The following is a 27,662-nucleotide window of genomic DNA, read 5'->3' as shown; positions in this document are numbered from 1 at the left end:
ATAATTTTAATCTGAAATGTTTTCCTTTCCTGGAAGTCTTTAAAATTCCCTTTGAGTGCTTTAATTTTCAGGTTTTGGATGGAGAGATTTTTCTGAGTGAAGCAATATTTGTCTTCCTCGTGGTTTTTGTGCAGGTTCATTCTGAGATGCAGCTCAAGGCCAGTTTCTCCAATGTAGCAATTGTCACATGCTGAACACTGTATGATGTACACCACTTTTGCACATGTGCACTAGTATTAATCCTTAAAGGGGTATGTTTTGTTGTTGTGGCTGGCTGTGTTACTGTCACATATGTTTTGGCAAAGTTTGCAGCGGGATTTGTTGCATCGTACAGTGCCATTCTGTGTAAGCACCTGGGGTCAATTTGGGTCAATTTGCTGCAGACCAATCTGTTTCTGCTGGCCTCAGTTTTGCTGGTTGCTCAGTAGGGCGATGTGACAGGGCCAGGCTAGCTGGCTCATGTGTCATATGAAGTTTAGCCGGGTCACGGAGCACTTTTGTGTCTGGTTCCGTATACCGTGACCCGGTAATATTTTATATTGTGTATTATTGTGTAACCAGCCCAGAGACTGATGTGGCTTCAGCTCCAGCCTTCAAGGAGACAATCCTATAATCTGTCTGGGGCTCTTAATCAGCCAACACAGCCCTGTCTGCCCAGACGGCACCCGCACTACAGGGGGGATAACACAGGTGGGGGAACCCATTGTATTCTGTAATCCCCTCACCTGATACATCCCCTGTATACTGATGGGATTTGTGATGGGATGTGGCTGATGGGATTGGGGGTTGGGTTCGGTACACATTGCATTGAGATTGTATATAAATTCTGTGTGTTTGTAATAAAGAGAGTTCTTCTTGGTTTACTACGAATGGTGGTCTGGATGATCCGTGGATAGCTGAGTGCTATCCGTATGAGGGACTGACTGGTGATTCCTCAGCCCTCAAATAGGGTGACCCAGCCTTGGGTACGGTGACCCTGTAACAGGTGACCACACGTCACTGATTGCCCGGGACAGTCCCGCAATGGGACTTTAAATCCCGGGTCCCGGGCAGCCTCAATCTGGGACAATGCATTGTCCCGGGATTGAAGCGCGTTTTTTTTTTTGACGCTGAAGAGAGAGAGGGGCGCCGAGCGGTTGCTCATAAAGTTTTTAGCAACCGTTCGGCGCCGATCCGTCTCATCCGCGAGGCCTCTAGCTTGGTTGCGGTGCCGGTGCGCCATGCTGAGTGCCGGAATATGACATCATATTCTGGCACTCAGCAGCAGCGAAGCAGCACGCACCGCGGCGGACTGCAGAGCAGGGAGACAGAGGCCTTGCGCTTTCACCGCAGGACTTCTGGAAGGTAAGTGAACTTCAAAGGGGGAGGTAGAATGAGAAAGGAGAGGGGGGTAGATTATGGGAGGGGAGGGAGAGGGGGGTAGATTATGAGAAGAGAGGGGGGTAGATTATGAGAAGAGAGGGAGAGGGAGAGGGGGGGTAGAGTATGAGAAGAGAGGGAGGGGGTAGAGTATGAGAAGAGGGGGAGTAGATTATGAGAAGAGAGGGAGAGGGGGGGGTAGATAGTGAGAAGGGGGAACAAACACTTCGCTTTGCATGATGGCCCCCTAACCTTGCCTGTGGTTCCCTTCCTCTTCCATTGAATATTATTCCTGGCAGTGGTGTACTTGGGGGGAGGGCCGGTTCACTCCAGGTGCCACTCATCAGCCCAGGGAGGCAAGAACGCAGCAAGGTCCCATAACGCAACGTTATGTGACCCACGGTTAAAAGCAAGGCTGCTCGCACATGTGTGAGCAGCGAAAGAGAATGCTGCGGGTGTGATTAAGGGAAAGACAGAGAATAAGGGAGGAAGTGTGCATGTACGACTGTATGTATGTTAGAGTGAGAGTGCAGAAGGTTTTTTTTTTAGCATATATGTGTCGCAGCATGAATGTGTATGTATGTATGTGTAAAAATGGATGTGTATGTGTAAGTATGTGAGCATCAACGTGTTTGTGTAAGTGTGTGGTCATGGATGTGTAAATGTGTGAGCAAGTATGTGTGTGTGTATGTGATATGGAGTATGTTAATATGATGTTCTCTCTGACTTACCTGCACAGACAATCACAGCTTCTTCCACTGCTGCAGCCATTTGAAAGACTCCTAGTGGCACCTCCAGGTGGTAAACACGGAGGTGCTCAACGCCATCTTTCCAGAGCCCAACCAAATTCAAGATGGCCGCCTGGTCCCGCACATGGGTGAACCACCAATTAAAGGGATATACCCATGCCTTTTTCTCTGCCTCTCCAATCACCAGAAGCGCAGGGATTACTTAGTGTGGTTTATTCAAATCAGTCATTAGGTTTTATCTTTGACTGTTATAGAGTCTCCTTGCAGTTTATCTGATTAATTCTATGATTTTCTTTGTGTTGACCCCTGGCTTGCCTCCGACGACTGCTGCCTGCTCCTGACCTTGTCCTTGGCTTGTTTTTGGACTACGGTTTTGATGATTTTTTGTATACAGTCTTTGCTTGACTGACTACACTGAATTCTCCTGTCCTTGTACCCTGCTCTATGCACTGTACATCTTCCACCCTAGGTTTTTTGTGGTTACACATGAGATTTTGTGGTTACATGACTTTAAGGTCTTAAACTTTAAACTTCCGGGAGTTCCTGGGAGGTTATGTCCTTGAAGAGGCGGGCAAAGAGAGAAAAGAGAGGAGAATAAGATGTGAGACACAGAAGCAGACCTGCGAGACATTGAAGTAGTCGACAGAGGAGGTAGAGAGACATTCTGAGAGCTTGAGTGAGTGTCCAAATCGTTTTTTGGTCCATTTGCACATATATAGCTTGTAAGTGTTTTGAACGTGTTTGTGTTAAGGAAAGTTTGTATGTTAGGACAAGTTTGTCTGCAAGGGCAAGTTTTTACTAGGATGTTTATGTGTAAGGACAAATGTGAATAGGTGTGTGTATGGACAGGTGAGTGTTTTGGGCCTAAGGAAATTTAATATTGTAACCTTGGGGGAACTATTTAGCATTGTTTTTTTTTTTTTTTTTTTTAAATGATAGCGTCCTTCACCGAGTCCACTACCTCCATGAACCGTGTCCATGGTGCAGCTCTCATTGATGTCCCTGCCTCCTCATGTCACCTCGCTGAGAGCCCTGTCTTCACTGCAACTTGTACTTACGGTGCGAGCGGCCGAGTTGCTGCCGTCGTCCTGCCGCAGGGACACATACAACACAACAGAAAATAGCATAGGCAGATTTGGACCGGGCAAATGCTTGGTGTGCAACTGGTCATCTGCTCTCCATACTCACCCGATCTGATGCTCAAACAGCAGACTGTTTATATGTGTATATACATATATATATAAAAGTATTTTATCTCATAGAAATTGCATTTCACTTGTAACACTGCCACATGACTCTCTTTGTCAGGGAGCTTACATGTAGGCCATACTTTATAAAAGGTCAAATTTCAGATACATTTAAATATACTTTTATATACATACCTTGTGTGGGCCAGTCCTTTGAAATATCTTTAACTTTTGTTACTTTCTTTAAATTCCAGACAGCAGGAGGAGGTGCTGATCACTCTTGGAACTGACTGGTTCTTGCTGTTTGTCCGACCTTCCATCCATGCATCTAGTGTTGCCCTGGGGATGAGACTAATTGCGCACTTTCTCCAAATCCAGGGATTACTTACTCGCTTCAAGGAGAGGGCCAGAGCTGGGGCCTATGTGGAAAACAGTACATATGATATGCACATACAAATGGGTTAGTATTGTATATCTGTCTATCTAGTCCAACATTTGATGTTAGATAGATGCCAGTAACATATCCATAGAATTCTATATGAAAGTTAGAAAAAGTTGTACACACTGAATGTGAAATGTGAAATGTGAAAACTTTTACCTGTGACCTTTAGAGCTATGAAAAAAGTTGCCTCCACATTGTCACACATTGTATTGGTTTTGGCTACCAAAAACATCATCTATATTTTCCAGCAAACCCTGAAATCAGTGCACACCCAGTGCTTAAAAGCAGTTATTTTGAGCACACATATTGGGGATTCCATCATATTGTATGGCAATATATTGCTTATCTCACTACTATGTCAAAGTACTTTAATTGTAAGGGGTGTCCAGTCTAATGTTACATGGCCATATTGCTTACTATGAAGCTGAATCAGTGAGGCTGTACTGTCTTTTAAACCACTGAGAATATTCTATAACTTAAAGCCCTCTCTGGACACCATTACTCAGACCCCCAGGTAGTAGGTGGGAGTGTAACCTTTGGGCCTGGTCAGGACCTGTAAACGTCACAAAATGTCAGGGTCCAGCGGTCAGAATTCGCTGCAGCGACTCACCGGAGTACCCGCTACCCGCGGGTACCGGGTCCAGCGCTGCGTACCCGCTACTCGCGGGTACGGGTTCCATCGCCGCGGCATCCATCTTCTCGTCTTCCTCCGGCGTGTGTTGCTAGCTTAACTTTATTGTTCCCTTTCAGGGAACACAGAGTGCACGCTCGGATGCTGTCCCGCCCCGAGGGGCGGGGCGTAGCCGAGCGGCAAGTTTAAAAACGAGCACTGAGCTTTGCTCAGTGCTCAGTTATTGTGCTTCCTTACGTATCTCCTGAGTGCTCTCTTTGCTGATTATCGTGTACCAGACCCGGCTTGCCTTGACTCCTCTACTTACCTACCCTTCGTGTACCAGACCCGGCTTGCCTTGACTCCTCTATTTATTGACCCTTCGTGTACCGGACCCGGCTTGCCTACGTTTATCCTTTTGGTTCCTCCTTGGCCTTGGCCACTAAAAGGCTCCTGCACCTGTGTACCGATTTTTGGCTTCTCCTTGACTTCGTTTTTGGGACTGATTATCTAAATACCGTGCCTGTTTCTCCTGCATACTGGTCTCCGCTCCACTTCTGTCGCTGCTGTCCAGTATCCCTGTCACAAAAATAGAGAGGGAAGCAGATTTTGGAGTGCTGCTGAAATTCCAGTATAGCAAAACAAGGAATATGAGCACACCCATTTAAAAGACCTATCTGACCTATCAAATATGCATTAGACATGCATTTTTAAGTACATAATATGTACTTATCTCTTTTTTTAAGTAAAAAAACAGCTAAACTGGCAGTAATTTTTTTATTCTTTATTATTAGCTCCTGCTAAATGCTCTGAAAAATACCCCTAGTCTTATATTCAAGGTCATCTTCTAATCAGACCTCAAATAGAGGTCTGACTACAAGATCCAGATCCCCTGCAGCGCTGCAGCAGACCTGTATACTTCTCTCTGGCAGTCTCTGCTGCTGGCACTTCCTCTGGGGGCTTCTGTGATGGCGCGCCGGAGTGACATGACCTTTCAGTGTTCCACCATAGAAGCCCCAGCGGAAGTGCCGTTGTCTGCATGCATCTGCTTCTTCCTGGCAGCCGGTGACCGTCTGCGCAATGCACATAGACAACCTCCGCTACTGCTGGCACTTCCACCTGGGCTTCTATGACAGAAGACCGGCGTGAAATTACCTTTCCGGTGCTCAGTCATGGAAGCCCCGGCGGAACTAACGGGCAGAAGGGCTTGTATAAAACCTCCTAAATTACAGGCATAGATCACAGGTTGCACTGCACACCCCAAAGCCAGCCCTGGCGTCCACACTGCCCACATAGAACCTGACCAGCACCCAGATAACTTGCCATCTTTGTCCCCAAACAGCCCAGTGAACGACATCTTTGTCCCCAAACAACCCAGTGTAAGACATCTTTGTTCCATAAACACACTACCTGTGCCTGGGTCCCTAAAGCTTAAACACCCTGCTTGTGCCATCTTTGCCTTTCCACAAATCAATTATACACGTATGATACACACAAACACTTTTACAGTCACTCACTAATTCACTCAATTCATTCACACAATCATTTATGCTCTCACTCATTCACACAATTCATACACACATGAATTAATTTATTCTCTCACTCATTCCGACTCTTTATTTCAATATTCTTACTATCTACCCCCTCTCACCCCTTCTCACTATCTAACCCCCATCCTCACTATCTACCCCTGTTTCCCTTCTTCTCGCTATCTACCCCTATCTACCTTCTCTGCCCCCCCTTGAAGTTCACATGCCTTGTAAGGGTCCTGCGGTGGGAGCTCAAGGCCTCTGTCTCGATGCTCTGCCGCGGTGCACGGTGTTTCACTGCTGAGCATTTTATCATGAAATGCTGGCACCGCGACCAAGACAGAGGCCTCACGGAGAAGAGTGAGGGGCGCCGAGCGGTTGCTGAAAACTTATTCTTGAGCGACCACTTAGCATCCCTCTCTCTCCTCCGCGTTAAATCACGGCTGCAAAAAAAATTACGCGTTTCAGTTGGGGGGCATGCCCCCCCTGCCAACGCCACTGTACTATGTTAAAGTAATGCAATTTTGGCAAGTCCCATCTAACTTACATGGCTGTATTACTTACCATGGAGCTTTATCAGTTGGACTACACTGCCTTACAACCCACTGAGAATATTCTGCAATTTAAGGCTCTCTCGAGACTGACATTCATCCTAAAGTATGTTTAAAGTGCTTTGAAATCCCAACGTTTTTATTTTATGGATTTCTGATAAAAATTAGCAAATGATTTAAACATTTTGCAACATTTGCCCATAGAATATCCCATGAATGCATATCTAAAGCAAAAGTACTACTTTAAAACTGTGTCTATTTTAACATTGTTCTTCCATATTTTCAATTTTTTGTTAATGCCTAGCATTTGCAAAATGTTCCATCCATTGTCTATTTATTTTTTCACTAAACTGTGAGTAAGCTTTCCTGTAGTGAATCTGATGTTTTAATTATTTGAAAGGTTGTCTATTTTTGTTGTAACTATATTTTTCCAAATCAATGAGTAATTTGTTTTGCTAAATGACGGGTATAGAGCATTTAAATACATGTATACTTTATTCCTCCAAAATGGCTTTTTTCCATGTAAGTATTTTATGCTTCTAAATCCTCTGTAGATAACATTAGAAACACATCCAGAATACCAGTCTGCAGCTTCCCACTGTTTTCTGGATTTGACATTCTTCAGGACATCTGTTGTAACATCAACAATCCTGAAATCTACCTGCTGCTTTTTGCAGCATTTCTACGATTCCCACTGCAACATCAACTATTTGAGGTAAGGGAAGAGAAGCAATTGTTGAGACTGGGCAAAATGCTCTGTAATGCGAAGCTAGAAATTGCTGTTCACTAACTAAAATTATAAATAAAAGAATATCACTAATTTCAGTGCAAAGATTTTTAGCAAGCTAGGCCACTGTGAGGGCTAGTAGATTTCATGCCTCTCAACAACAGTCAGGGAGATTCAACACACCAATCCTGCGGTCCCGATTTCATTCTCCAGTGTCTGGGACACCGGAGAATGCATTCTGCACATGTGCAGAATTGTGAGCATGCACAGACAATTTACCTCCTAGACTCGCTAGAGGTGGAAGTTGGGAGGTATGCGCTTTTGTCCCAGTGTATAAACCCAGCCATGTGGCCCAGTAATGTATAGGCCTACATGTATAACGCTTATGCAAAGTTATATGTTACCAGTCTTAATGAAGGTTATAAATTGCTTATTGCTTATTTTTTCATAATGAATGGACAAAAATTGAAACAGTTGATACAAGATTTGTCATTCGCTCAATGGAGGGTCAAAAGGATTAATAATATGCATACCTGGGAACTTCTGGGCTCCGGCTACCCGGAGCCTTCCCTTGCGGGACGCGGCCAGGACTGCACACAATCTCTGAGAAAATAGCCAAGTTTGAAATTGAACATGAGGAGACACTGGCACCTGGTCTGTTTAAGAAATTTACAATGTTGAGAACAGAACTGTCTAATATAGAGCATACCAGGTTGCCAATAGTAAGTTCAATGTAGGTAGAGGTAAATCTGCTCGATGCGCATAGACAACCTCCGCTGCTGGCACTTCCGCTGGGGCTTCTATGGTGGAGCACCGGCGTGACATAACCTTCCAAGAAATAGACAGACCACTGTTTTTGATTTTCAAAATTCCAGTCGGCAATTGTACCAATAAAGGCCTCGAGGAGAAGAGTAAGAGTCGCCAAGTGGTTCCTTTGAACTTATTTCTGAGTGAGTGCTTGGCGCCCCTCTCCTCCGCGTCAGTCAGTTCTCCGTTGCGGCTGCACAACAAAAAATAAAAATGAAAATACGGAATTTCAATTGAGGGGGCCCACACCACTGAATAGCAAAACCTACTTATACTTATTGCCCATTAACTGACAGAAAGAAGCAAAAAAAACCATAAGCATTGGGTATTTCTAAAATCAGGACCAATAGTAGAATCTATTCAGCAGGTTTTTTCATTAGCTTTTTTTTAGATTTTTTTCAAATAAAGGTCAGAAAATGTCCTTTTTTCACTATATTTTATACTTTTTTATAGTAAATGGTACAAGCAAAATAATGACATCTAAAGAAAGTCCTTCTTGTCCTGAAAAAAACCCAATACATAACGTGTGTGGGTTCAGTAAACTGGAAAGAAGAAAATTACAGCTCAACACACGCACCTCAGCAATTTTAAAAAAACCCTGTCACAAAGGGTACAAAAAAAAAATCTGCCATTGTCACAAAAGGGTTAAATTTAAACATTCTAAGCTTGTGTCAAAAATTCAATGGGAAAGGTTTAAATTATAAGTATTCAGATTTAAACATAAATTCATTTAATACATGAAGAGGGCTGTTTAAAATAAAAATACAGTCATCTTTGTAAAAATAATTCTACAGTGATGTCACCATCTGGGGAGCCACCCAGTTCCAACAAGATGTAAAGAAAAAGTTTATTTTTATGAGGAAGTCCTAAAATTAGCACTGTATTTTCACAAAAATCCTGGCATAAAATGAGTTAAAATACTAGTATTTGAAATACCCATGGGGTGTCTCGTTTTATGGTTTGATGGGGTAAATTAAATTAGCCGGCTTCAAAGATGTCACAAATAGGACATGGGTGCAGACTGACCAGATATCAAAATTCCAAAAGAAATGTTCACCTCTTAAATGTTGCCTTTTAGTCCCCAAACAACTCGACAAACCTATGCATGGGTGATGTCTGATTATACCTGAAGTACAATTTGTGTGGGGGGAAAAAAGAATTAGTGCATGGAAAGTGTTAAATTACCACTATTTGTAATACCCTGGGGTGTCTTTTTTTCGGCCAGCTTCAAAGTTGTCCCAAATTAGATATGGGGCAAAAGGACCAGATGCCAAAATTTCAAGTTGAAAACCTGAATTGCGCTTAACACAAATTTGACCTTTCTGCTCCAAATAACTGGTACCACAATACTTGGGAGATGTTGCTGAACACATATTGGGGTGTTGTTTTGAAGTGACAAATACCAGGAGCTGTAAATTCATACCTGAAGTACAATTTGTGTGGACAAAAAAAATGGAAATTTTTACTCACCATAAATTCCTTTTTCCTTAATAAAGTGGCAGTACTATCGGGGTAAAGCCTTCTTCCCGGACAAGAAGACGCTACAGCAAAGAAAGGGTTAAAAGAGAGGAACCCTCCCCCTTACCAATAAAGCCAGGCTTACCCTGAACGAGTCAGTAAATAACAAGAACACAAAACTGAATGCAAAAATAATTTATTTAGGGAGGGAAATCCGTACTGCCACTGTATTAAGGAAATACCATATTCCATTTTTCCTGCCATACAATGGCAGTACTATCGGGATGTACCAAGATCCCTAAAGAATGGGAGGGCAACCAACTCCTAGGTAACAACTGCCTGGAGCACCTTACGCCCGAAATCCGCTGCAGAGGATGAGAAGACGTCTAGCCGGTAGTGACGAACAAAGGTATTGAATGATGACCACGTAGCCGCTTTGCAAATATCTTCCGGTGAAGCAGAAGCCTTCTCAGCCCATGAAGCAGACACAGCCCTGGTGGAGTGGGCCGTGATAGGAGACAACAGAGGAACGTCAGAGACTTGATAGCCCATACGAATAGTTCCTGTGATCCATCTTGCTAGGGAAGCTTTTGAGGCAGCTTTCCCTGCCGAACGACCAGACCAAGAAATGAACAATTGGTCAGTGGAACGGATAGAGGCAGTCCTAGAAATATACAACTCAAGGACTCGCTTGACGTCTAACATGTGCCATTTGGCTTCTTCCGGAGAGGAGGGAGATGGAAAAAAAGATGGAAGAACCAGAGGTTAACTCATAGCAGATTTGGATAAGACCTTCGGCAGAAAGGAAGGTTGAAGGTGGAGAACAACTTTATCCTGATGGAAGATGGTAAACTTCTCAGATGAGGAAAGGGCTTGGATTTCTCCCACACGTTTGGCAGACGTAATGGCCACCAAAAACAGTATTAAACGATAAGATCTTCAATGGCACCTCCTCCAAGGGTTGAAACGGAGGCGAGCAGAGAGTGCGAAGAACCACCGTAAGATCCCAAGCTGGAAAGTGAGCCCTCCTTGGCGGACGTTGAATGGTGATGGCCTTAAAAACACGTCTGACCAGCAACTGCGAAGCTAGGTCTTCCAGAAAAAAATGACTAAGGGCCGAAACCTGACCTTTAAGGGTAGAGAGACACTTAAGGCCCGCGGAAAACCCATCCTTCAAAAACAGCAAAATGGAGTTGATTTTAGGAGGAAAAACCGAAAAGTCCCTTGAGGCATACCAGAGAAGGAACTTCTTCCAGACCTGAAAATAAATCTTTGAAGTAGAGCCTGTAACTGATTTTAACAGCAAGTCAGATAAATCATCCTCAACACCTTGACCCCGCAGAATCATCCTTGCAGTAGCCAGGCCGTCAACTTGAACATCTGTAGCTGATCCAGATGCAGAGCCCCATCGTCCAGCAAGTGATCTGAGAGAGGCAGTTCCCAACACGTTAGGCTTAGATGTTTTAGGAGTGAGAACCAGCTGCGGTTTGGCCAATATGGGATGACGGCTAGGACCCGCGCTCTGTCTGAACGGATCTTCTGGAGGACGCGGGGAATCAATGCGACTGGAGGAAAAACATAAGCCAGACGGAAATCCCACCTCATGGACAGACCGTCCAGGAAATCTGGAGAATCTCGTCTGTTGAGAAAGGCGAAAACTGGAACTTTCCTGTTGCTTCTTGACGCCATCAGATCTATCTCCGGGAGGCCAAATCTTGACACCAGGGAGGCGAAGGTCCCCTTGGTTAAAGACCACTCTGCTTGTGACCATCTTAGCCGGCTGAGATTGTCCGCAATGGTATTGTCGCTGATATGTCTGCCAGATGCTGCCGGGCCCAACACATCAGAACAGAGCACAGAACCTGAAGGCTCCTTACTCGAGTACCCCCTTGCCTGTTTATGTATGCAACCGTCGTGGCGTTGTCCGACTGTATCCTCACTGCACGACCTTCCAACAGGGTCCTGAAGGCTATGAGGGAAAGAAGAACCGCTTTTAATTCCCGAAAATTGGACGAACGACGCAAATCTGCTGGAGACCATACGCCTTGCCGGAAGAGACAATTTAAATGGGCTCCCCATCCGATGCCGGAAGCATCCGTGGTAAGTATCACCCATTTGGGGGAACAAAAAGAAAGGCCTCTGGAAAGGTTCGACGGCGTCCTCCACCAGGTAAGGTGGGATAAGACTTGACTTGCGATCGTAACATCTAGGTCCAGGTCTTCCTCTCGCCTCGACCAATTTCGTAAAATATCCCATTGAAGGGGCCACAGTTGGGCTCTTGCCCACTTGACCGCCGGGATGGATACTGTAAGGAGACCAAGGATGCTCATGGCTTTCCTGACAGTACAAGTTGGGTGTAACTGAAGGGACCTGATCTCCTTTTTGATCTTCTTGATTTTTGATAATGGAAGAAATCGTTGAGATATCGTTGAGATATTGAATCCACTCCTAAGCCAAGGAACTGGATCCTGGTGGAAGGGATGAGGTTGGACTTCTTGAGGTTGATAATCCAGCCGTGATTTTCCGGAAACTGCATTGTGGTGGCAAGGTCTGCCCGGAGTTTCCTTGGAGACTCGGCCTTGAGGAGCCAGTCGTCGAGGTAGGGAACTATAAACTAGGAACTATAAATCCCCTTTTCCCGCAGCGATGCAGTCAATGGACACAAAATCTTTGTGAAGATTCTTGGGGCTGAGGATAGACCGAACGGGAGTGCCTTGAATTGGAAATGATGAACGACTCCACGAATTCGGATTGCAAACCTCAGAAATCTTCTGGAGGACTGAGCAATTGGGACGTGAAGGTACACGTCCTTCAGGTCCAAGGTTGCCATAACGTCTCCTTGCTGAAGCAACTGGGCGACAGAAGATAAATTCTCCATCCGGAAGTGGCGATACAGTATGCAGCTGTTCACTTTCTTTAGATTCAAAACAGGGCGAAAGGATCCGTCCGGTTTTGGGACTAGGAAAAGTCTGGAATACACTCCTTGGAAGAGAAGTGAAGCCTGAACCCTCTCTATGACTCCTTTTGAAAGGAGAGACAGGCAAGCCGAATGAAGTGCCAAATTTTTTTGATTGGGATGGGTATGAGGAAATCAGAAACTGACTTCTGGGAAGTGACGAAAATCTGATCTTGTATCCCTCTGAAATGAGATCCCAAATCCACTTGCTGCGCGTAGTCTGTTCCCAAACATGAGCGAACTGCTGCAGCCTTCCCCCTACTCTGTCAGATTTTTCTCTTTTCTTGTTTCTTAGGATGATCCTGAAACTTTCTGTCTCCAAAGGAACTCCGAAAATTCTGCGCTCTGGAAGAAGCCTGAAAGGGCCTGGAGGTTTTAAATGGATACCTTCTATTCCATCTGGAACGCTTATCCTGAGGAAGAGCCCTCTTAGTGTCAGACATTTGTTTAATTAAGTCATCCAATGGAGCACCAAACAATGTATTCCTTTCAAAGGGTAAATCACAGAGTGATGCCTTAGAGGCCGTATCCGCCGACCAGGATCGTAACCATAAAGCTCTGCGGGCCACAGAGGATAAGCCCATATTGCGAGCTGAAGTCTTCACCATTTCCTGAGAGGAATCCGTAAGAAGGCTATTGGACAATCTCAAATTCTTAAGTAGTTGAGAAATTTCGGAGTCTTGATCATCCGGTAAGCACTCTTCCAAGGCCTGTAACCAATAGCTTTGAGCCCTGGAGACCACTGCACTGACTACAGCAGCTTTGGATTGGGCACCTGATGCTTGGAATATACGCCTGCAGGAAGTTTCAATCCTCCTATCCATCGAGTCTTTAAGGCCGGAGACTCCTGCAATGGGGATGGTTGTCTTTTTCGACAATTGAGCTATTTGGACGTCCACCTTAGGAGGCTCATCCCAACACTCATCACTCTGGAGCTTGAAAAGGTGTTTAAAATGCTTGGAAAGAAAAACCTTCTTCCCTGGGTATTTCCATTCTCTTTCCATAAGTAGCTTCAGCTTGGGAAGAACAGGAAAGCCCTTAATTTTGTTAACCTCTTCGTCTGATACAATACGAGTCACCTCTTTGGTGAATTTCCGAAGTTCTAGGGGAGGAAAAATGGCCTCCTCCACCGAACTGAACGAAGTTGTAGAGCTTGAGGACTGAGAGATTTCACCAGATGATAGCTCTGATCTGGAAGATGACCGAGATCTTTTACGTTTGTGGGAGGACCTACTCGAAACTTTTGACTGGGCTTGAGCTGCAGAAACCTGAAAAGCCTCAAAGGTCTGTGCTAGGTTTTCCTGGAACCATCCCAGGAAGGATTGCAAGTCTTTCTGCTTTTCTTTAGAAAGTTGCTCTGCCGCGCAAGCATTACACATCTTTTTCCTGCATCCGTCAGGAAGAGGGTTAGCACACTCAGAGCAAGCTGCATGCTTTGACTTAAAAGTGGCCTTCCTTGGAGTGGGAGCAGGTTTCTTGTCAGTTCCACTAACTGCGCACAGCCGGTAAATAAATCTGCTCCGTCCAAACCCCTCCGTAACTCCAACGCTACGGAGGGGACCTCGCTCTGCTCACCACCTGGGGAGCAATCTGAGGATAAAGACCCCCAGGCAGCAACCCGTGCGCCTCACCAGTTCGAGGAATCTTCGGGGAAACATCCCCTGCCGTAGACCGTCCGTCCCTGAACGGGACAAGAAGAAAAACTGACTCGTTCAGGGTAAGCCTGGCTTTATGGGTAAGGGGGGAGGGTTCCTCACTTTTAACTCTTTCTTTGCTGTAGCGTCTTCTTGTCCGGGAAGAAGGCTTTACCCCGATAGTACTGCCACTGTATGGCAGGAAAATATATATATATTACTACAACAAAAATAGTTTGACAAAGACTGGTAGTAGAATTAGTAAAAAGTGTTAAAATACCAGCATTTGAAATACCTGTCTAGTTTTTGAAAATATTGAAATATTGGGTAAAATGAATTAGCTGGCTTCAAAGATGTCCCAGGTAGGACATGGGGACAGGATTACCAGATTTGGAAAAAAATGGTTTTGAAATAGCAAACTGCTACTTATTGCCCTATAACCTATAACAAATAAACCCCCAAAACATTAAAACATTGAGTATTTCTAAACTCAATACAAATATCAGAATCTATTTAACATATTTTTTCATTAGCATTTGCAGATGAGTAAAAGATTTTTCAAATAAAAGTGAGAAAAGTCATTTATTTCTTTTTATAGGAAATTAGATGATATGATAAGGGGTGGATTACAGCTAAACACCAGCACTGCAAAAATGTTAAAACAGCCTTTGTCATGAAGGGTCCAAAAGAAAAACAAAAACAGCCTAATCCTTAAGAGGTTAATGGGAACACTTTTTTTAATGGTTGTTTCAAAAAAACAAAAGGATTTTTCTATCAATTACAATAACGGTATTACATTATAGTTTTTGTTTTGTGTAATTCTTTTTGATAGGCTAAAATGTTTTTTGTACGTTTTCCAGACTGCAAATATCTTATTTATGATGTTTCTCTACTGGATCTACCGTATTTGCTGGATTATAATTGGGGTCGTTTTATAATCAGACCTCAAATAGGTCTGACTATGAGACTAAGATCCAGATCCCTCACAGCGCTGCAGGGGACCTGGATCCTCCCGTCTTATGCCCCCCATTTAACCCCCCCCAAACTTACCGGTGCGTCTGACTTCCTGGTGTGTAGTCAGGGCAGCGGGTAGACGTCTACACGATTTGCGTAGGCAACTTCCGCTGCACCCGGAAGGAGGTGCCGTTAGCAGCGGGGTTGTCTGCGTCCATCACGCAGACCTTCCCCGGCTGTCAGAGATCAGAGTTCCCCGCACCGCGTAATTCTCTCTTACACGTTTGGTTGGTACAGTTGGGGCTAAGCACAGAACTGTGAAATAAGTGCTTTAAAAATAAATTCACTAAGGAAACTACCTGGCATAACACATTGTAACAGAAACCAGGTGGTCTAGCTGCGGGTGGGTAGCCAGTCCTGTAATAAGTAATACTCTGGGTAAAATAGGCTCCAAACCACCAGAGTGACAGCAAGGTTTTTTATACATCAAAACAAGGTAAATGGACAACCTGGTTTGGTTTTTACTATCTATGACCAATAGGGCTTTGAGAGTGAGAGCGTGTGCTTTTAAAGTGACAAATCAATTCAAACCTGGACAGTGTATGTAATCTGGGTGCTGGTCAAATTCTATGTGGACGCCAGGACTGGCCTATAATTTAGTTTTTTTTATCTATACCTTTAATGCCGAGTTTCTATGTGATTTCCAGTTGAGCTATACCTGAATTGTGTTATTCTGTTGCTCTGTATCTGCTATGCTATGTTTCCATACATAATTATTGTATACCTGCACATTCAGGATTTGTATGTCTGATTCTATTTATTTGATCTATATTTTCAATCTTTTGTTCTATACCTGCTATGCCATGTTTCCATTATTACATTATTTATGTATACCTGCAAATATAGGGTTTGCATGTCTTTCAGGTGATGCAAGTGCTGTTTACAGGTGTTGTTTATTTGATCTATAGTTCACAGGGAGGAAGGAAAAGAGAGGTATGGTTTAGTGAATGAGGGGACAAAGGGACTCTGTCACGGTAGGGTCAGAAAGAGGGAAGACTGCACTGACTCTCACAGTCGGGAGCGGAGGGAGTAATTGCATGCTAGGGAGGGTAGAGCAGGGCCCAAGGAAATGCTTTCTGGAGTACAATTTTTTCAGTATTTAAAAAAAAAAAAATGTTACAAAGATTACCTTTTTTTGTTTCTTGTATTTAATGTATATTATTATTACCAGTGTTTCCAGTTATATGTTATTGTACTTGTTTGCACTTGCACATAAATAATCTTTAATTAAAACTAGTAGATTTTTTTTCCCTTTCTTTTTTGTGAGATAGGGGGGCAGAGGAATAGTCCTCACAGGGCGCCTGAACACCTAAAGCCGGCCCTGCTGAGAACCAAGATATCACATATTAACAGGACCATGTCCTGCTACACACATGTTTTATATATTTTTCTTTTTAATCTACTTATAGCACTTTTATCTGATAGTAGTAAGGGTTTGTAGAATGTTGCTTAATCTCTAATTGTTTTGAGGCAGTCCAACATAACATCAAATCCAACATAAGTTACCATAAATTAAAAGTAATTATATTAAATGTATGTAAATTATATATTTTTTGGTTGATTTGGTGCATTCACTTTGGTCTGTCTCACAACAGGGTGATTTAGATGCCAAACTGCAGACAGTGTTTCAGAATCACAACCCTGAAAAGATCTTACAGGATGGACTTTGCACAGAGGCAGCTCTTCTGCTTTTGATAATGATGAAGACCTTGGTTTGTCAGGTGTGTAGTTGTGTACTATTGTTAAAGTTCTCCAAAATGCACACAAGTATACCTAGCTTTATTGGAGTCAACAGCAGCATCTCCTGAACTGAATCTGTGATTCTTCTATGTAAACAGAATATCCCCGATACATTAATAACATTAGATTTTATGTGTATTTAGCAAATCTGTGATGTCAAGTTGGCTGTCATACTGTCCCCGTTTATCAGGACTACAACCTACTGAAATTTCAGTACAAATTCTGCTATTTCTGGGATTCATATAAAATGTGTTCTGTTTGCCCTGTACAACTTGCTTTATTTGCTAAATTATATTTAAAGTACTTATCAGAAATGAACTAAACATTGCATAATATGGCCTTTTATTACAGAAAGTGAAATATACCGAATCGTCCCTTTATAATAGATGACATAGTATGGGATTTTACAGCTCCAGTGGTGCAGGGGGAGCAAGTATTAGTATTATTAACTGTGATATGAAGCTAGAACTAATGGATGGGCATCAGCTAGCATTTATCTTAGACTTCCACTGTTTACGAGAAAGAGGGATATTTCTTATATTTAACCCTCATCTAACTTTATAGGGGCTGGGAGATTAGCAATCACAATATCACCTCTACGATTTACTTATAATCTTTTTTACTTGTTGTCTTACGTCCTAAAAGTCTTTTAATTATTGTTTTTTCTTACCTGACCTCTCTGTTTCTCATTCATTAATTTTAATGCATTTTTAAAAAAAATGTCCTCACCCTTCAACTTAATCACATAGAGCCCGCCTTATATTTTCTTGGATATCACTCCTGTTAAATTTTATTGGAGTCATACATCTCAGGGCCAAAAGCCCAGCTCTACTGAACACAGGCAGAAACACATCTGCCTTGTAACATATTAACCCCTTCAGGACCGGGTTTTCGTTACTACGTTTGGGCTAAAAGACCAGAGCAGTGTTTGTGTTTTTGCTATGTCTTTCTTCAGCTGTAAATTCTGTAAAATCTTCTCAATTAGTGCACCCACACAAATCATATATTGTTTTTTTTAGCGCAAGTAGGACTTACTTTTGAAATAATAATTATATATATAAACCATCATTAAGTATGAAAAATATCTAAAAATGTGGGGGAAATTGGGGAAAAAAAGGAAATATTTTCACAGTTTCACCTTAAAAACTTAATATAACCAGTGCAAATGAAAAAAAAACCCTCAAATTGTTTGTCCTGTTTTTGGAAACACCTCACATGCCTGGTATTTTCATTTATTTTGGCACCTACAGGGTTAAATATGAATGACCTGCATCGTTGTTTCTAAACAAGATTTTTTTTAAATGTGGTATAACTCCCAGTATACCACATTTAAAAAAAATCTTAGCGGCTAGAAAAACAAAAACTGCTCAACAAAAGTATATATTTTTTGAAAGATGATATCCCAAAGTATTTTACTTGGGGCATTTTAACACTTTTGATTTAACCTAAAATGGTTAAATCAAAAGTGTTAAAATGCCCCAAGTAAAATACGTGCCAGTCTGTCCTAAACATTGCAGTAAAATTTCATTTTTTTAATTTTTAACAAACCCATTCTATCTGAACACAGTATTTCAGTATTTTTTTTCCTGGGTATATAAAACTGAAACAACTTGTGATTTGTATTTAGAAACACCCCCAAAACACAGGAATACCCCATATACATTGGTAGGGCATGTCTCTTTGCCACTGCGGGTTCAAAATTGGAACATGCACATCTCAGTTTTCAAACATGAAATTTTGACATAAGTTTGTTGCGTCCAGGTCTCATCTGAGACACGTAGAGGTCCCATATTTCAGTTTAACCCCCTAAAACCATATATTTCCTAAAACTAGGACAGCTCAGGTAATCTAGCGCCTTCCAAATTTAGTCTAACAAAAAAAAAAAAAAAAACCCTTCTCCTTACAGCCGCCGCAACAGAAACCCCTGATATGCCACCCGGCCTCCTGATATGCTTTATGCATTAGACACTTTGCCCCCCTGATATGCCACTCTGACCGCCAGATATGCCACTCTGACTGCTAGATATGACACTCTGCCCCCCCGTCTTACCAATGCATCCTCAGACTCCCTGGTGTCTAGCGGGTGGGCAGCCGGTGGACGTCCGCACAGTGCGCGTAGACAACCTCTGCTGCTGCTCGCCACTTCTGCTGGGTCTTCTATGCCGGTGCTCCGTCATAGAAGCCCCGGCGGAAGTGCTGGCAGCAGCGGAAGTTGTCTGCGCGCATTGCGCAGACGTCCACCAGCTGACAGAGCGGAGGATCCAGGTTCCCTGCAGCACTGGAGGGGATCTGGATCCCTAAGCCTGTTACTTTCCCGCCTCAGGGCTAAATGAAAAAGATTTTTTTTTTTAAAACACCGGCCCGGCTCCTGTAACTGCATGTCCTGGGCGTCTTGCAATACAAATTGCGCATCCCTGCACTAAACACGATTATAGGCCGCACCCCGACTTTAAAGACTTAAAGTGTGGGGGAATGCGGCTTATAATCAAGCCAATACGATATATTTTTTATTTTTTTTTATAGTAAACTAGATATGATAAAAAAATAGAAAATCGGAAGAAAACACCTTTCTTCTGAAAAAAACCCAATATATAACGTGTGGGTAAAACATACAGCTAAACACGAGCACCGCAAAAAATAAAAAAAACGCCTGGTCCTTAAGGGGTTAAAACTATTGGGCTATATATCTCTTTTAATCTGCTATTCTAATCCCCAGTGTATAAACAGCATGTTCCTTGAATTTATATTTTCATTGTTACTGATTTTTTTAATCCACAGGCCATTGGTGATGCAACTAAATGCAAAATACTGACATTCTCTATCAGTGTGATGCAATTCTTCTGTCCGATATATCATAACTATCCACATGACCCTCTCTGGATCTCTGTAGACTTTGCCAAAATCCTGGCTAAACTCCTGTTGCAGCCAACAATTGTGGTGAGTCTTATTTAGTTTCACATTAAATACTAAACCAATTATTATTTTAATAATTTAAAATATATTTTAATTTATTCATATAGTTTAATCTATATTACATTTACCAGCAAAATGTGATAATAGTACCTGATGTCATGCACCAGGTACCTCACAGTACAACCTTTATCCCCTTCATCACTGAAAAGTATTTTGTTTACATGGCCTACCCCGTTCAATCTTCTCTGATAGGGTAGTAAAATGTACTGTATCTCCAAAGTTTGGCCACGTTTTGCCAGGCAGACTGAAAAGACCAATCACATCCTAGAACAGCCTCTTTGCTAACCAGGGACAGGCTGGCAATTGCCCACAAACCTTATACTTATTTAAATCTGCTGTATGGTGTCTAATTATCTAACATTATTTCAGACTTTCTTATACCTCCTACTTATTGAGCTTAGGTGTTTCAGCCACACCCATTGATAACAAGCATATCAAATTAAGTACATAGACATGCCACCTCCATAGACAAATAATGGCTTTAGAATAGGTCGTACTGAACAGCTTAGTGGCTTTATACATGTCACTGTCGTATGATGCCACCTTTGCCCCAAGTTGGTTAGTGACGTTTCTGCCTTGCTAGATCTTCCCTTTTCCACTGTAAGTACTATTATTGGGAAGTGGATGTGTCCAAAGCCACAAACCAGTAGATCACGCAGGCTCACAGTGTGGGCCCACTGAATGCTGAATTGTGTAAAAATTGCATGTCCTTTGTAGTAGAGCCCTGCGCGGGACTACTTTTTTAATCCCGCTCCCGCCCGCTCCCGCGGTTTTTAATCCCGCTCCCGCCCGCTCCCGCAATCTGGGTGTGCCGCTCCCGTCCGCTCCCGCCACATTTGTGGCCAATCCCGCCCGCTCCCGCCACATTTGTGGCCAATCATGCCCGCCTCCTTACCTGATTTCCCGCGCAGTCCCGCGCGGCTGCCCTCGAGTTGTTCCCTCACGGCGTCTCTTCTCTTGCTCCGCCCAGGAACAAGGCGGAGTCACAGGAAGTGACGTCACATCACGTGACTCCGTTTTGTTCCTGGGCGGAGCAAGCTAGGAGACACTGTAAGGGAGCAGCAAGAAGGCAGCCTTGCGGGACTGCGCGGGATTACCGGGACCCGCAGGTACAGTGCCTGACCGCCCGCTCCCGCCCGCAGCCCCAGCAAGACCGCCCGCGCCCGCAAGTTTTTTGGCGGGTCCCACGGGACCCGCGGGACCCGCCTCCCAGTGCAGTCCTCTGCTTTGTAGCATAGCTCATTACAGAGTTCCAAACTGCCTCTGTAAGCAACATTAGCAGAAACACTGTGTGCTGGAAGCTTCATGAAATGGGATTTTGTGGCCGGGCAACTGCACCCAAGCCGAAGATCACTACGCGCAATGGCAAGCATAGCCATGGCAAGCTCCATAGTGATCTTTAGCTTGTGTGCAGCTGCTCCACCATGAAAACCCATTTAGTCAAGCTCCTGATGCACATTGCTTGGGCCAATGTTGCTTCCAGGCAGTTTGAAACTCGATGTTTAGTGATGCTACAGAGAAAAGGCAATTTTTACACAATGCATGCTTCAGCACTTGGCGGCCCTGCTCTGTGAGTGTGAGTGGCCTACTGCTTCATAGCTTAGCTGTTGTTACTCCAAAATACTTCCACTTCACAATAATAGCACTTACAGTGGATGTAGCAGGACAGTAATTTCACAAACAAACAATACCACAATATCACTGAGCTCTTTTATAGACCTATTAGCAATTGGTTGCTGTGAACTGAAACACATGAACTCAAAAATTAGGAGGGGTGTCTGGATATCTTTGATTATATATAGTGTATGTGAGCTCTTTGATATTCAGTCATAACAATAAACAAACAGCCTGCTTCAACTAATGACACATTTATAAAACACACCCTGTAACCATTTACAATGCACAGTGGAAAACTTATGCCAACCCTTGGATTTAGTTTTTGGTTGCCCGGGCTTTTGCGGCAGCAACCCCAATCTTTATCTGTAGTTGTTGCACAATGTTCACTGTTCATTGTTGTTGGGTATAGTAGACTGATCAACAGAGATGTTAGAACGTTTCTTTAGCCGACACTCCTGGGTTCTTCTTAACTTCAGTGAGCATTGCGCACTGTGGTCTGGCAGTCACTATTTTGTTCAAGAAATGGTTCTCATCAGGCAATGCTTCTTGTAAATAACAGAATTAAACTCCAAATTAACTAACTTCAGGTGCTTTTGAAGAGTTTGTTAGCCTAGGGATACCTTTTCCACCCTAAACTGTGAATGTTTACATGGTCTGTTCAATGTGAAGGCATGAAAATGTATGATTGCTTGTGTGTTATTAGCTGAAGTAGATCATTTGTATGTATGCAGAAATCGAACTAATTCCAAAGGGTTCACATACTTATTCCTGCAACTGTATATTTGCCAGCCTTACAATGGTCGCATTTAACATACCTTTGGTTCTAAAAATTAGCAGTGAACCACTATGGCTCTAATATTTTAACCTTTTTTGTTATGTAATTGCTGTTTTTTAGGAATTACTTTTGAGTGAGAGATCAGATCTTTATATTGCCCAATGTTTGTCTAGAAGTGTTTTGACATTGGGTAAGGCTCCATCAAACAAGCCCATACATCTAATTTTTGGGGTCTGAGTATCCTGTAGTAAACAATTTATTTGGGTAGTCCTTCAATAAAATAACTCATCCTAGAAATTCCTTGGGGCGACAGGTAACAACTGTTATATGTTAAAAGTTATTCAAGTGTAGCTTTAATGCTCCCTCTCATGTCACTTGTAATCCAGGAACACTGGTTCCATGGGATCAGTTATTGTTATTAGTGCTACCTCCTTCTCATTTTTATTCATTCAGATATAATATTGAATAGCTAGGGATACAACAATAAATAATTATGTCAGAACAATGTTAATCATTTTAGTTAAAATTCTTTGAATAGAAGAAACCCTTGATTACACTTGATTCAAAAAAAAATCACCTTATATGTTTGGGAAAAATAAATTTAAATTCATGTTGTTTGGATCTGTTACCACTTAATGGGGGAAATATAAATTGCCAAATGCAGTCACCAATCTCAGCTTCCATAGGTTGATATAGTTTAATAAATGTTCTCATCTGGATAACCAAGGCCTACTTAAAAATGTCCAATGAAAAAAAAATAGTTTTATTTGAGCATCCAATGAAACCCTTTTCTCCATAGGTGTTCATTAGTCAGTGTAACTAAGACTGAGCTCTTCTATTGTTTATCATTGGCAGTATGATAAGGAGTCAATGCATTTGTTAAGATAACAGAACTAGGACACATACAGATGACTATTATGCAGCTGTCTGGATACATTATATTATGTATGAACTAGAACATTTTGTTGGGTTTTATGAAAACGGTCCTTTATCTATTTTTTTTTTATGTTTCTCCTGTTGTAGTATTCTGTTGCTGAGGAGGAAAATCAAGATCCAGTGAAAGTGAAACAGCATCGGCATTGCCAGTCTGTACGGAAAGCAATCCAAGAGCTTATGTATCACATTCTTCATGACAGCCTGAACACCATCCCGATTCTGAAGCAAGATCATCTCTTTGAATATCTGCTGGAGGTCATACATTCAGCTTACCTCTTTGTTAATACCAGAATTACTTTATCATTTACAGATTTAAATAACCGCAATACATTTGCTGATTTGAATTAAGTATTTGCCAGGGAAGAATCTTTATAATAGAAACACAGAATTTGACAGCCTGTAACAACCATCAGCACTTTATGTATTTAAATGTTTCCATCGTATGCCCTCTCTATTTTACCATTTTAGTAGCCTTTTTCAAAATTATCTCCAGAATGCCAATATGCTACTGGAGATGGGTATCCACAACTGTCCATCGATGCTATATTTTTTTTTGTATTTTTACATCCCAAGTACATTATTGTCAGGATTGGGCTGGGAGTGTTAAGAGCAGAGGATAGTCCAAAGAGGTATCAGTAAACAAATCAATAGGTCAGGGGCAGGCAGCGATCAGAGTAAACGGTAGTCCACTGACATACCAATGGAGTAAAGTGTTCACAGTTGGAGGGTTTTTTATAGTGCTGCAGGTATCTACTCTTCCCCTGTGTTGAACAAGCTCCGTACTGGATTGGTTACCAGGCAGGGGTGAATCCATAGCACTTGGTTCATTAGTTCTGTATGTGGCCTTCATTGGTGGATACTTAATGGGGATTACAGGTGTTACCTCCCCTCCACAGGTGTACTGCATTATGTTGTGGAATAAAGAATGGATGATAACCATTGGCCTTGAAGGGTGACATGCCGATGGAACTATGTAAGTGATTGTTATAGGCAAACTCTGCTGTTGGTAGCAGGGAAAGCCAGTCATCTTGAAGGTGGGTGACATAACAACGGAGATATTGCTCTAGGGTTTGGTCAGTTCGCTGTGTCTGTCCATTGGTTTGAGGATGATATGCGGATGACAGGAGTCTTTGTATGCCCAAACCACGACAAAAGGCAGACCAGAAGTGAGAGGTAAATTGAACAACACAGTCAGAGAGGATAGTCTGTGGGATACCATGAAGACGGAAGATCTCTTTGATGAAAATATCAGCAGTCTCAGAAGCAGTAGGTAATCCTGTTGTGGAAACGAAGTGTGCCATTTTGGTTGGGACAAGATGGCACCTGCTGTAGTCTCTGAGGCATCTACACAACAAATGGTTTCTTAGGGTCAGGTAGGACGAGGATAGTAGCCGAGGTGAAACGTTGCTTTAATTTATCAAAACCTTGCTGTGCTTGAGGGGACCAAACAAACGGTACATGTTTCTTGGTGATGGGAGCGATGAACCTGGAGAAGCCTTTAATGAATTTTCTACAGAAGTTAAAAAAAACCAACGAATTTCTGTACGGCTTTAGTGGAGGTAGGAACGGGCCAGTCCAAGATGGCTGATACCTTTTGGGATCCATCTTGATGCTCCCTGGAGTTAACACGAATCCCAAGAACTCAACAGAGGTGGATTATTAAAATTGATGTGTGAGGTGATGTGTATAAATGGCAACCACGCAAGAAGTATTACCGTATTGGCTCGGATATAGGCCGCCCCCGTATATAGGCCGCACCCTAAAAGTTTGGTGCTTTTTTAAAGAAAAAGTTTTTTTCTTTAAAAAAGCACCAAAAAAACATGATGCCACTCTGTCTCCCCCCCCGAGATATGCTGCCACTGTCCTCCCCCCCGAGATATGCTGCCACTGTCCTCCCCCTCTGAAATATGCTGCCACTGTCCCCCCCCAAGATATGCTGCCACTGTCCTCCTCCTCCTCCTCCGCCCGAGATATGCTGCCACTGTCCTCCCCCCCCCCCGAGATATGCTGCCACTCTACCCCCCCCCCCCCGACTTACCAGAGGAGACTCCCGGGTGTCTTGCGGGGCCGGCGGGGGACATCTACGCAATACACATACACAACTTCCGGTGCCGGCACTCAGCTGATGTGCCGGCACCGGAAGTTGTATATGCGTATTGCGTAGATGTCCCCCGCCGGCCCCGCAAGACACCCGGGAGTCTCCTCTGGTAAGTCTTGGGGGCAGAGGTAAAACGCATCGTGCGGACGGTCACCGGCAGCCGGTGACCGTCCGCACGATGCGCTTAGACAATCTCCCGTGCCGGCACCCCCCCCGTGGAAAGTCCTGGCAGGGGAGGCTGTCTAGGCGTATCGGGGATCTGTATCCCCGGGCGGGGGATCTGTATCCTAACCCTAACCGCTAGACCCCGAATATAGGCCGCACCCCCACTTTAAAGACTTAAAGTGGGGGAAAAAAGTGCAGCCTATATTCGAGCCAATACGGTATAATAATAGGTCATCTGAAGGAGAATTTAACACCTTGCCCAGACCATGATTTTCTAAAACATGATGCAGTTTTTCGGAGTCTCAACCAGCAAAAAACAGGGAAGAACAAATTACAAAAACAGATCATCTTTATGCCTACACAAAAATCCGGAAAATACACAAACAGCGGTTAATTTATCCGATTTTCATCTACACAAGAGGACATTTTGTTAAGAGATCTTTCATTCTCTCTCCGTCAGTGGACTTTGACTTATTTGAGACACTAATTGATGTTAATAAGTTTATAAGAGATTTAACGTTAAAGTACTTTTATGATAAAAAGAATGAAGAGTTAGCAACATCAACTTATTTCAGTTAATATACATCATTGCCAGATTTAAATATGATCCAAACAAGCAGGCAACCAGTTGATGAGATGGATAGTACAAATGAGAGCCATTGTGACAATATCTCTTCAGTAATTTCCAGAGATACCACAGAATTTTTAGTTAATAAAAAAAAAACCAGACACACAGTCAGTTGTAATCGTATACAACCAGCACAACCCTTTAGGGAGATTAGAGACTCTAGAGGAGTTACAATTAGAACATCCTCATAATCCGATATTTGTTAGAGGCCAAGCAGAGAATAGTTTTCAGAAATTGATAGAACAAGATCTGGTTAAATTAGCTGAATGAACAAAAAACAAAATAGGAAAACTACAAATTGTAGTGGTTTAGAGCACAGTCCATATTTCAATCTAACAGTAGTAGAAAATATCGGACAAAGGAGGCAATGTGGTAGTATTAAACACCACAGATTATAAAGCGGAAGCCATTAGACAGCTTGAGGACCCAAATACCTATGCCTGTTTAATGGTTTTCTAATACAATAAAGGAGCTGGTTCCTTCAGGGTTAAGCCAGGGGATACTACAAAAATATGAAGCTTTAACACATGCAGTGTTGCCCCTATTTTGTCATATGTCCAAATTACATAACTCTATGGTTAATCCATCAGGACAGCCCATGGTGGCAGGAATTGGGAGAAGGTTTGTCAGAATGGGTGGATACATATCTCCAACCCTTGGTTACCAATTTAAAGGGATACATGTGATGAGGGATAGGGTGGGTAACGCTGGATGTCAGTGCTCTTTATTCCTCAATACCTCATGACAAAGATACATCCGCTTTAGAGTATTTTCTGAATAATTTTTCAGGGTATTCGGTCGCCCTACATTAATTTTTTGCTAAAAGCAGTTGAATTCCTACTTAACCATAACTTAGGCCTATGGACCTACCAGTATGTGGCTTTCTGCTGCCCGTTCTCATGTAACAACTTACATTTTTAAATGCCCAATCAGGAATCCCCTTCTGGGTAGCCTCACTGCTGACGTCAGCAGGAAGGTCATTGGAGGACAGGATATCCCCTGTAGGGTCTGTCCAGACACTGTTGGGATATCCGATCTCTCCGATGAGGCATAGACACTGTGATCTCTATGCAAGTCTGTGGGGACTTGCATAGAGATCACAGTGTGATTGGGGCAGGGGGATCACAGGGAGGAGAGCGAGAAACCAATCTCCCTGCTGATTGTCCCCACATGTTTATTGCCACCTAATGAAGTCTTTTCCTTAAAGGATTTTGGTGGAGTTATTTCGATTGTGTTCAGTTTGGCGGTCGCATTGGATCGTTTTCTCTGCATCATTGTTTTGCATTGTTTTTGGCATGCTGTGGCATATACTGTTTTACACAATTCACTACAGTTTGGTGTTTTTCTAGTTTTTTGTTTTTGTTTATAGCATATAGAAGGAGCCCACTTTGGGGTCTTTTGGCATCAGACCTTCTGCCTGTTGCAGTCCTTTTATGGTTTTCTTGAGTGTTTTGGTTTAGAAAGTTGTCTGTGTGCTTTTATTAATCCTTTTTCTTAATCATTAACAAACTTGCCAACATAGGCACAGTTCCTGAAGGCACCATTATTGCTACCATTGATGTAAAATCCCTGTACACCAACATTCCACATTGTTACAGTTACAGGAAACCCATAACACAACTAATACAGTTTATACTCAACCACAACTACTACATATTTGGACAGGACTTTTATCACCAAAGAATGAGGACTGCAATGAGGGCACAC

General features: G+C 42.9%; 1 protein-coding gene across 1 annotated transcript in view; it reads left to right on the top strand.

Moving 5' to 3' along the window:
• The window catches only part of WDFY4 (WDFY family member 4), a 171,677-nt gene that overhangs the window by 61,697 nt on the left and 82,318 nt on the right, over window positions 1-27,662 (top strand). The window contains exons 22-26 of the mRNA XM_089500353.1: window positions 3,550-3,728; window positions 6,982-7,142; window positions 16,619-16,744; window positions 19,542-19,700; window positions 23,152-23,319. Coding sequence (XP_089356479.1) covers window positions 3,550-3,728; window positions 6,982-7,142; window positions 16,619-16,744; window positions 19,542-19,700; window positions 23,152-23,319 — 793 coding nt within the window. The remainder of the gene's footprint in view (window positions 1-3,549; window positions 3,729-6,981; window positions 7,143-16,618; window positions 16,745-19,541; window positions 19,701-23,151; window positions 23,320-27,662) is intronic.

Source organism: Sceloporus occidentalis, unplaced genomic scaffold (genome assembly GCF_023333645.1).
Source record: "Sceloporus occidentalis isolate IW3139 unplaced genomic scaffold, rSceOcc1.0.p SCAF_152, whole genome shotgun sequence".
Classification (NCBI taxonomy): Eukaryota; Metazoa; Chordata; class Lepidosauria; order Squamata; family Phrynosomatidae; genus Sceloporus; species Sceloporus occidentalis.
This window is presented reverse-complemented; position numbering and strand designations above follow the sequence as displayed.